Raw genomic sequence first — 11,007 nt, forward strand, 5'->3', positions numbered from 1 at the left:
TGAAGCTACTACTGATTCTCCACTTCCCCAAATGTAGAAGGAGCTCACGTAAGCAAGCCCTTCATTAACCACTCTCTAAATGATTCCACTTGTTTCTATTTTTTTCTTCCCAGAAAATTATCCTTTATCCCAATCCCTTATATTCTCTTTGTAACTCTGTCTTCCAAACTTGAGAAAACAGGTCTCCTCCCTCTCTGGTTCTTCTAAAGTAATTACATTTTTAATCACCTTTGCCACAGAAGCTTTTTGGTGGCTCTGAGACAACAATACTGCATTCACCTACTGGTTTCCTCTCCACCATGGGAAAGAGGATGGGGCCCAGCAGAGCCGAGGACACTAACTGCTTCTCACCGATGTCCATCATCTGCCCATGGAGTCTCTCTCCCCATCCAGCCTGGGTTCCACCAGATGAAGGCCCTCGACAGATGGGAGAGGGATCCTGAAACACCTCACAGGGTGCCACGCGACCGAGGGCTGCCAGAGAGGGTGGGGAGGCCAGCTGGGTGGGTTCCGGGGCCTCTCCCTCCGGCTTCCAAGAGAGCCTCCTGGTTTTGTCCTGAGGTTTCTGGTTGCTAAAAAGTTTTGAAAACCTTCTAAGTAGCACAATATCCATCCATTTTGGCCACATAGGAAAAAAGTAGTTGAAAGGAATGAGAATCAGCTACCTGGAACGAAGCACCAGCTCTGTGCTTTCCCGCATGTCTTTACTGATTCTCGGTGCGGAGCTCCACTGGGTCCCCTGCCCGAGACTGCAGGGCGAGCACGCAGCAGAGCCCAGGCCCTTTACCCTGGGCATGCTCGCTCCCACCAGAAACCGACCCCCAAGCCCCTTCCAAACCCTCTACCACTTCAAAACATCAACGTGCGATGAATAACTGCGTCTAGAATACTCCGTGCACGTTGCTTACCTGCGTCATCTCACCTGTTCCAAAGTTACAATGGGAACTTCACGGAGAGAATGCAAATAATTCATTCTTTTTCTCTAGGCTTTTTTTCCCACAGTCTCCCCTCGTGAATCCTGTATAGATGATCAGCGAGAGCCCTGCTGGTCTGAATGCGCTTCCCCCACCCGTCTCTGTTCTTCACCATCTGCGCAAATAGGACTCTGCTGGCTCCTGTAAAACGCGCCCTCCACCGCATGCCCCTGCCAGGAGGGAAGCTCATTTCTTCATAAATTTAGTCCATGACAGATATGACTGATCCACAGGTGGCTGTGCTCCAAATGCTGATTCAGACACAAGGTCCTCTCATCTGCTGGCCCCAGCATCTCTGACGTGTGGCCCAGAGGAGCCTTCCTCCTGGTCAGGCCCGAGCATGGGGTCCACACTTTGCCTCATCTTCCATTGCCCAGAACCCAGGCATCGGCCCTTCTCACCGCACGGGGTGGGGTGGGGGGGCGTTGGAAAATTAAGTGCAGCCAAAGCCTGGGATGAGAGTCAATGGGTGAGACAGATTTGCAGAATGACAATGGTCTTCAACTCAGAGCCCCCTGCAAGGGACTTATTTTTAATTAGTTGATCTGACCGGCATATACCATGGTTCACATTCATGCTTAAGTATGATGCTTACTTGTACCCTAATCAAAGGGACCAGTCCATACTATGTCACTTAACCTCTCTGTGACTCAGTTTCCTCATGTTGAAAATAGGAAAAATAGGGCTTCCCTGGTGGCGCAGTGGTTGAGAGTCCGCCTGCCGATGCAGGGGACACGGGTTCGTGCCCCGGTCTGCGAGGATCCCACATGCCACGGAGCGGCTGGTCCCGTGAGCCATGGCCGCTGAGCCTGCGCGTCCAGAGGCTGTGCTCCGCAACGGGAGAGACCACAACAGTGAGAGGCCCTCGTACCGCAAAAAAAATAAAAATAAAAAAATAAATAAAGGAAAAATAATAGTCCTGACCTCACAGGGTTGTTATGAGGATTACATAGGTTAGAAAGTGCTCAGGACGCTATCTTGCACACAGTAAGTGATACACAGGCGTTTGTTAAACAATTAAGCTGTACAAGGAGCTGGTTCCCTGCAAATTCCTAACACAGTCCTGTCTTGGAGGTCTCCAGCTACTACAAAGTGGGCAGGTTGTAGAAGCCCAGGGCTGGAGTGTTCCCCAGAGGCCAACGAGTTCAGTCTTCCATCCAGGACGGAAATCCCTGTTAAACACATCCTAGACTTGCTTCAGTGCCTTCCTGGGAAGGAACTCATTCCCCATCCACGCTTCCACAATTTAGATGTTAAAAACGCACAGGTCCTTGTAAACATTTATTCACCGACACCAATTCCCACCCCCATTTAAAAAATCTACTTCCGCATCCATCTAGTCTTTTGTTCATTCATTCATCCAACAGAACTTGAGGAATTACCATGTTCTAACCGTGACCAAGACATCCAAGGTCTCAGCCCTGGGAAAGAGTTAGCTTATATGGGTGCTAAAAGGGACCAGAGGGAAGACAGTGACTTTAGGTTCTTGGAGGCAGTGACATTTGAACCAAGACCACCAATGACCAACAAGCAAGGGCTGCTATTCGAGTATTGGGAAGAACATTCCAGGTGAAGGTCTGGCAGGCACAAAGGCTCTGAGATGGACAGGTCACGTGGCGAGAGAGTGCTGTAGGACAGGTACCCAAAGGAACGTGGGACAGGAAGGCTAGCAGGCCCTGCGAAGGACTTGGGAATTCCCTTTGGCTTGAAGTTGAAGCCACTGAAAGGTTTTAAGCAGAGAAGTGAGTGGATGAGCTCCGGTTTGTAAAGATCACTCTTCTTCCACAGCCAATGGGAAGAGAGATAGAAGCAGGGGGCGGGGCATCAACAAAACTGGAATCTGGGAATCCCAGCAGATGAAGGCTCCAATGCCTTGACCAATGAGTGATGTTGCCTTGGTTAAAGTTGGAAGCAATGGCAAGGATATAAGAAGAGAAAGAATTTGTGGTTCTAATTGTTTTAATAAACTGATTTATTAAATACACACCTAATATTTAGTATGCATTTAATAAATCAAAAAATGTATGGCCAGACAGTCATACTTCTGTAGTAATTCTTCCTGGAATTCACAAACAAGGGGAAGAAAGTTCTTTATACCATGTGCCAATCCAGGCAGAGCGTCCCTTTACGTTACAGGATATTTTAGGTATCCTGTTGTTCTTGTAGCATGACATTCTCCCCCTCACCCTAAGTTAATATTGATACTATACATCCTTTGGCCATAAAGGTTTTACCACACTGACTCTGGTTGTCATTCATATCCCCTCTTCCTTCCTTAAAGAAAAACCCCCAGTGCCTCTCCATGGATTCCACCCTCTCTAAGCACTTATTTCTTGCTAAACCTGCCAAATTCCCCTCACTGGGGGATCCAGCATTTGCTAGGTAAATCCGTACCCATGCCTGGACTTCAACTTCAGATTCCAGCTACAGTTTTCTTGCAATGGTAACAATGACAAACATCAAACTTCAAGCCATTTTCACTAAGGCCTCAAGTAAAGATGCTCAGCTCAAGGGAGAGTGGGGCTGCCCATAGGCAAAGATGGCATAGCTTCTTTCCACCTTCCACCCCAGCCTCTGCCTAAGTTGCTCCCTTGTTTGAGATGCCTTTTTCCTTCCTTTTCACCTGATTCATTTTTATTCCTCAAGATGCAGCTTTGGGGCCACCTCTGCCAGAGGATTAGGTGCAACCCAGCTGGATTAGGTGAGGTGCCTCTGGAATCCCGTCTAAATGCAGGTTTACTTTGATCACAGACTCTTACCTCTTTTTCTTCGCTTTGTCTCTCCTACTGGACCCCAGGAGACATGCCTTACTTACCCCAGCAGGGTTCAACATGCTTGCTGAACGAATACATGGCGCATCTCATGCACCACTGGTGCATGTATAAACGGAAAACCATTTGGCAGTATCTACTGCAGCAGTGGTTCTCTGCTGCAGATGACTTTGCTCCCCAAGGGACACTTGGTAGTGCCCAGAGAGAAGTTTGTTTGTCACGACTAGAGGAAGGCATGCTGTTGGCTTTCAGCGGGCAGAGGCCAGGAGGGCTGCTGAGTAGCCTTCAACGCACAGGACAGCCTCTGCGACAAAGGATCCCCCCGGCCCATGGTGTCTACGGCGCCAAGGCTGAAACGACACACCTGTTCTATGACCCAGAGATCCTACTCCTAGGTACATACGGCCCAGGGAAAGTATGTATATGTCTATCAAAAACATGCTCAAGAATATTGGTAGCTTTATTCATAAAAGCCTGAAAAGAGTCCAAAAGTCCACTGATAGGGTAATAGATAACAAACTGTAGTATTTATACAATGGAATGCTACAAGGCGAAATAAAAAAGACTGTCAAAATAAGACTTGGATATGGGCTTCCCTGGTGGCGCAGTGGTTGAGAGTCCGCCTGCCGATGCAGGGGACACGGGTTCGTGCCCCGGTCCGGGAGGATCCCACATGCCGCGGAGCGGCTGGGCCCGTGAGCCATGGCCGCTGAGCCTGCGCGTCCGGAGCCTGTGCTCCGCAACGGGAGAGGCCGCAATAGTGAGAGGCCTGCGGTACCGCAATAAAAAAAGTACTAGGTACTGACTGGGAAGGGGCTGGAGGGACTCTACCTTGAGCTGGGGAGCTGCAGGGCTGTGCTGCACGCGGTGACTCGCGTGCTGTGTGTGTCACACCTCAGTAAGCTTTATTACAGGGAACACCCTCTCAGGGCCACACTACCAGCAGGAATCACACGTTGGTTTGCTGCCTTAGAAGCCAGACTTCCTAATGGACTTTCTGGTACACTGCTGGCCAGGGTGTAAGCAGCTGCGTTTCCAGAATGCTATTTCACAAGAGAGGTCAAAAATGTTAAAATGTGCAAAATCCTTATTCAACTCTGCTTTGATCATTTTATGCTAAGGAATATATTAAAGACGAGCACACAAACTTAAACTTCAAGAATATTTATCACAGCAGAATAAATATAAATAAATATATGTAAACAGGGAGGGGGGCAATGAACCCAAAGCCCACCCAAAGGGAACTGGTTCATTAAAACGGCACTTTAAAATTGAAATGGAAAAGGTTTACGATATAGTAATTAGAACTAAAAAGCAGGTCACCGATAATATGTAACCTAAGATTTATGAAGGGTACACTCAATGAGTTAACTGTGATTATCTCTGAGTAACGGGAGATTATGGGATTTTTTAAAATTTTACCGTTTTTCTTCTTGGTTTTTTTCCTAAAATGAACATATATTACTTGTTAATAAGAAAAAAATATACTCACAGCTCTTAAAACTAAAGGTGAGTGTTACACTGTAAAACTGAGTACTAGACCACACTAAACTCCCAGGGTGCTGGTGTATTCAAAGCCCTGCTCCCCGCAGAGGAGCTCTGACCTCCCATTACCATGGCTCAGGGGAGCAGGGATTAAATCAGAAGCTAGATAAAATCCTAGGTCTTCTGTTTCAATCCCGGACTGTGGGACTGAAATCCCACTGAAATACACAAATCCATACCTGCATTAAGCCTCACAGGACTATATATGTTTCCAGAAAAGGGAATGGCAAATCCACGTATAAACGTGAAAACCAATATAAATATTTTTGACTGGAAAGAATTCTAGGTGAAAAACAAACACACAAACAAAAAAAACCCAACCCACTACCTTTCCTGGATTATCAAGTCTGAGCAGTTAGACGGTGGTGATCACTTAACCAAGGTAATCTCGTTACCCCCAGACTCTGGCAGAAAAGCCCCATCTGTCTTTCTCTGTGAAGTGGAGAAGAGAACTCCCACACAGAGTACCTGTGCCGATTCAGTGCGATAATGCATGAAAAAGCAAGTTACAGATGCAAACTGTAGGTTATTATACTCCTCATGAGCTCAAGTTTCCCCACCACAGGAGAAGACTCCTAGGAAGAGAGCAAAACACCTCTCCCAGGAAGCTCCCTTCTCGGAAAGCTGCCTGGCTGCGCACGCGCTTGAGTATTAGGTAGCACTGCATGCGATTTATCTCATAGCTCACCATGATCTGAGCTCCCCCCGGAGCCACAGAGCTAAAGGTGGGAGCAGCTGCTTACCTGACACCAGAGGGGCCCAGGATCTTAGCTGACAAATCCCACTACGGTAGAAGGTCTCGGTTTAATTCTGGTTTTAAGAGAAAGGTGCTTCTCTTCTTCCTTGTTAGTCAAAAAGACTCTAAACCAAATAAACCAACAACAAACTCTAAAGATAAAACATTTCACAGTGTTAATTATCAATGCCATACGTCCCCCCCCCCATCTTCTCAAGGTCACACCTCCCCACTGCATGATGACAGAGGGTGGCTGACATGGGCCATGGGAAGACAACTCCTGTGAAGTCCACGCTCTCATGGAAAGAGTAAATAGCTCAGATCCCAGCCTCCCACGACAAAGGACCCACAAAGCCAAACAGAAGAAGCCCCCGAGCATCTGTCAATCTGCCTGTTCCTTTGCCTCCTCAGAAAGAACGAATCACAAGACTGCTCAGAAAGGGCAGGAGCTCCCAAAGCAGCTGAATTTCATGCTGTTTCCAAAGAGTGCGCTTGCATGGTTATTTGCACGGTGGGCAGACGAGGCTGACAGCTTGAGGGGGCTATTTTAGGGGGATACCCTGCGAGTCTGGTTAGAAGACAGTCCTGGGCCCTGAGCTCCCAGCAACCACTTTCTGCCTCCAGGCAGACCCCTCCACCCACCAGGGGTTAAAATGACCCACACAAGGTCTCTGTACTTAAACCATCCCAAGAGGACCCAGCGGGAGGAGAGAGAAGGGAAGGGGGTGTGAGAGAGAGGACCTCCCCACCCATAAGTGCACTTCTGGAGAGCCTCCCTAAGTGCACTTAGGGAGCTAAATACACTGAAAAAAACAGAACGAAGAGGCTGAGAAGACAACCTTAACCACAGAAATGCTTCCTCCTCCCTCCCCTCCTCCGGGGCATCCAATGTCTCCCTACTGTGTACTCTCCCTCCCACGCCCGGCCAAAAGCAGCTCTGAATGCAGATCAAAGGCGGCTCTGAAGGCAGATCAAAGGCACAGTGGTGCCCAGCGTCTCTCTCCTACACAGGGACTCTCTGAAAAGGGTTCCAGGTCATCAAGAGGGCTCGCAGACAGCGGTCATAACCTCTTTCTGATAGAAGAAACCAGGCTCAGCACAAGCGATAACGCATTTTCACTTAAGACAGTCACATGCATACACGCCTATTTCCATACAGACGCCTACGTGGTTTTTCACAGCAGGAGGCAGGCAGGAAGCCTGTTCCACGAGTCTAGAATCCTTTGCTTTCCTCATCTGATTCTAGCAGCAACAGCAATTTCCATTAGGGGTTTTCTTTGATGAGGGCTGATTACAGGTCAAAATGCCACCCTCTGGCTTGGTCTCCTTCCCACCGTACCAGCCCAGTGAGATCCATCAACAAACTGGGAAACAAAGATGGAGGGAGGTGCAGGCTGCGTTCCTTAAAAGTGGGGAGCACACTCTGGCTGGAGCGTCTGAGCTACTGGACTTGGTAAACTTTGCAGGCTGACCCTTCTTTGCTCAGGGCATCCAGGATGCAGCTCTCATGCCTCTTAACACACCTCTCTCTCCGCACCGGTAAGGCACAAGGATTTTCTCTCACCAGCAGCGTATTTCTGCACCTATTTTCAGCCCCCGTAAACCCTATTCCATTGTTTCAGGGGACCTGAATTCTTACTTAATAAACCATCAATGTCATCCCTCCACCGCTACCCCAAATTCCCTCAGGGAGAAGGCGCTGCAAGGAAGAAGAAAGTTCTTAACTAGGGCTGTGCTCCTACACAAAATAGGAAAGCAAAAATAGGTATAAATATACCATCAAATAACCACTAAGGTCTTTGCTTATAGTGCTTGACTGCGATTCTCAGGTCCAGGTGTGAACTCAGTGGACATGTGAAGGAAGCAGAACTTGAACCTAACGCCAACTGACACACGATGCTGCTCTTCCTGACCGTTTGTGCTGCAGTGGCTAAACTGCTCTGCTGCAGAACTTCTCCCATTTAGAGGTTACTAAGAAACATAATATTGCTTTAAAATTTCAGTGTGTTCAGCCTCCTCAAAGCAGCATACTCATGAATCTTATTCATAACCAGGCTGAACCCAACACAATTTCCCTGTTTTCTCCTGAGACAGGGGAAACACCGCATCCTCCCAAGCAGACACGCATCACAAGTGTTCCAAGATCAAAAACTGGATCACAGACACTCACTGCATAAAGCCTGCCAAACCAGGGCTCTGGGTAGGTACAAATTCTTAAGAGCCGATATGAAAAACAGCTGTCTGGGGCTGGAAGACTTTATGACGTTTTGGAAAATATGGGGGGGGGGGGTGAAAGGATTTATACAGAGTGATGTGACTGAAAACTCCCACACTCTTAATCAAAGCCCAAATAAGAACCTGCTTTTAAATGTACCCACCTCCAACACTGCACAGCTAACCTGGACTCTGGAGGCCCAGCTGTAGCTTAGCATATCCACACTGCAGCCTGACTGCTGGAGGCTTGCAGACCACTCCTTGCTGAGAGTCCAGCCAGCCCTGGCAGCAGGCTGCAGCCTGATGTCCTGATCCGAGTCCAGCCACCAGCCAGGGGTCCCTTGGTCCTGTCCTCCTATGGGCTGTGTTCCCGACCAGTCAAACAATAATCGGGGAGAGCCGCGGGGAGAGCCACAGGGTAAGCCGCAGCTCACCCAGCATCATGCCCACTGCGGCCACTCCCTGGTCGTCAGCATCACCGGCTGCTTGCCATTCCACCCATGAAAACAGTGTGCAGAAACCAGGGGCTGCCACGGAAGGCGGCGCAGAGCAAGGAACAAAAGCATCAGAGGACAAGTGCAAATGGCTGGCCTCCAGCTCCGGGAGAGAGCAGAGGCTACCGAGTTTCCGCGGGGAAAGTGGAGATATTTTAAAACCACCTCCCAAGAAAGGAGGCAGCAAAGAGGATCTCAAGCAGCCAGAGCTGCCAGCCCTTCTCCAGGTATCAGGGGCTGGTCTATGACCGTAACAGTAAGCAGGACACACGTGAAAGTGCCTTCCGGTGCAAAAGCATACGCCTTGATGCTGCCCAACTGGTCCTTTCACTCTTCCCTGTTTTTCGCAAGAGATTCTCAACGGCACGGACACGGAAAGTTTCTCAGATTAACTGCAGAAAACTAAAGCCCAGTGAAGACGCCATGGGTGGCCTCTCAGCCCTCCCAGGGCCTCGCTCCAACCGCTACCTGCCCCACCCCTGGCGCCCGGGTAAGGCTTGCTCTGGGGCCAGCAACGCAAAATGACTCCCCCGCCCTAAGACACGCCAGGTTTTCAGGATCCCCTCAACTAGGAGAACCTAACTCTGACCCACCCCCCAGGGGCGAGTGGCTTCTGGTGCGGGACGCGGGGACACTCCCAGCACGTGAGGGTACACTCCCCCGTGCTGCCGCGGCCTCGCCTCATCCTGTCCACCCACGAGGAACTCGGCGGAGCCCCGGCACGCTGCCGCAGCCTCGTGTGTTTCCTGAAACGCACAGCTGCCACCCGCAAGCCGACCCGTGGAGCGTCGGGAATTCTCGCGCCCCCGCCCCCGGGCCGCGCCTTACCGCCGGTGCCCTCGAAGCGCGGGGCCGGGCGGTCCCGCAGCGTGGCGCTCCAGCCCGCGCCAGCCTCGTCCTCCTCCGACTCCTGCGCGGCGACGGCGGGGGCGCCGGGGCCCCGCGCGGGGCCGGGGCGCTCGGCTTCGTCGTCCGAGGATCCGGCCGAGGAGGAGCGCGAGGCGGCCGACGTGCTGTAGAAGGGGTTCCCGCTGCTGTCCGGGCCCGACTCGCCGAACACGTCGTCCGAGATGTGCAGGCTCTCGTAGCGCGCGCGGGCCGCCTCGAGCAGCGCCGGCGCCCTCCTCCGCGCGCCCCCGCCGCCCTCGGCCATGGCCCCGGCCGCCGCCCGCGCGCCGGCCCCCCACAGCGCCTCCCAGCCGCACGCGCCGGGCCCCGGGCCCGCGCCGCGGCCCGCCGTCCCCCACCAGCGCAGCCCGCAGCACAGCGCCCGCCGCCCCGCGCCCGGCCGGCCCGCCGTCTTGGCCGCCTCGGGCCCAGCGCCCGGGGAAGCGCCTCGGAGCTCGGGCGCCGCGGGCTGCGGGCCGCGGCGGGAAGCAGGGGTTGCGGCCCGGACCAGGCGCCGCCGCTCCCGTCGCCGCTGCGTCTCCTCCGCGCCCGCCGCTTCGCCGCGCGCCCTATCCGCAGCGGCTACCCGCGCTCCCCGGCCAACCTTCCCGGGCGCGAGCCGCCAGAGGCGGGCCCCGCCTCCTCGCGCCTCCAGCCTGCCGGCCAATGGGGAGCCAGACCCGGGCCGGGCGAGAGGGACTGGGCGGGCCCTGCGCCGGGAACGCCCCCCCGTCCGCCCCACCGGGGCGGGGCGAGGCGAGCGGGCGAGGCGAGGGGCCGGGGAGGCGGGCAGGGGGCGGGCAGGAGGCGGGCGGCGGCTCCGGCCAGTCCCCTTGCCTGTCGGGACGCGCCGCCCGGGACGGCCACCGCAGGACCTTCGCTGCCCCTGGGGGAAAAGGGAGGAACCAAGTGGGTCTCCCTGAGGAGGACGCAGTGTGCTCTTCCGCCGCCCGAGCCCGCTGAGGGTGCGCGGACCCTCCGTGCTCACGTTTCCTTCCGCAGTAGGCGCCCTGCACCGGGCGCCGGGGAGCTGTCCGCCCCGGTGGTTCTGAATCAGGCGCTGCGGAAACGCTCCAGGTAGGCGGAGGGTCACAATTCCCCGGCTGCTTCTGCGCTGCTGCTGCCCGTGGGTCACGGCGGGCTGCGCCGCTTGCTCCTATAAATACAAGGGCTGTCCGACTTCCGGGAACCTTGCTGCGATTAGGAGCCGGCCTCGCCGGTCCATTTCTGGGGTCAGTCTCCCTTCGTACCCCTGTAATTTGAGGGTGGCGGCATCGGCAGTTAGGTAGATAGTCATTCGTCATCGTCTTTGACGTTTGACATCTTTTAAATTCAACATATTCACTACCACCAAAATATTGATTACTCTAACACCGCTATTTCAG

General features: G+C 52.9%; 1 protein-coding gene across 1 annotated transcript in view; it reads right to left on the reverse strand.

The window, feature by feature from the left end:
• The window catches only part of PGBD5 (piggyBac transposable element derived 5), a gene marked incomplete at both ends in the record, with an annotated part of 88,064 nt that extends 78,177 nt beyond the window's left edge, over positions 1–9,887 (reverse strand). Inside the window, one exon of the mRNA XM_082674031.1 lies at positions 9,563–9,887. Coding sequence (XP_082530157.1) covers positions 9,563–9,887 — 325 coding nt within the window. The remainder of the gene's footprint in view (positions 1–9,562) is intronic.
• Between the last annotated feature and the right edge of the window lie 1,120 nt (positions 9,888–11,007).

This window comes from Grampus griseus, assembly GCF_964374135.1.
Source record: "Grampus griseus genome assembly, chromosome: 16".
NCBI lineage: Eukaryota > Metazoa > Chordata > Mammalia > Artiodactyla > Delphinidae > Grampus > Grampus griseus.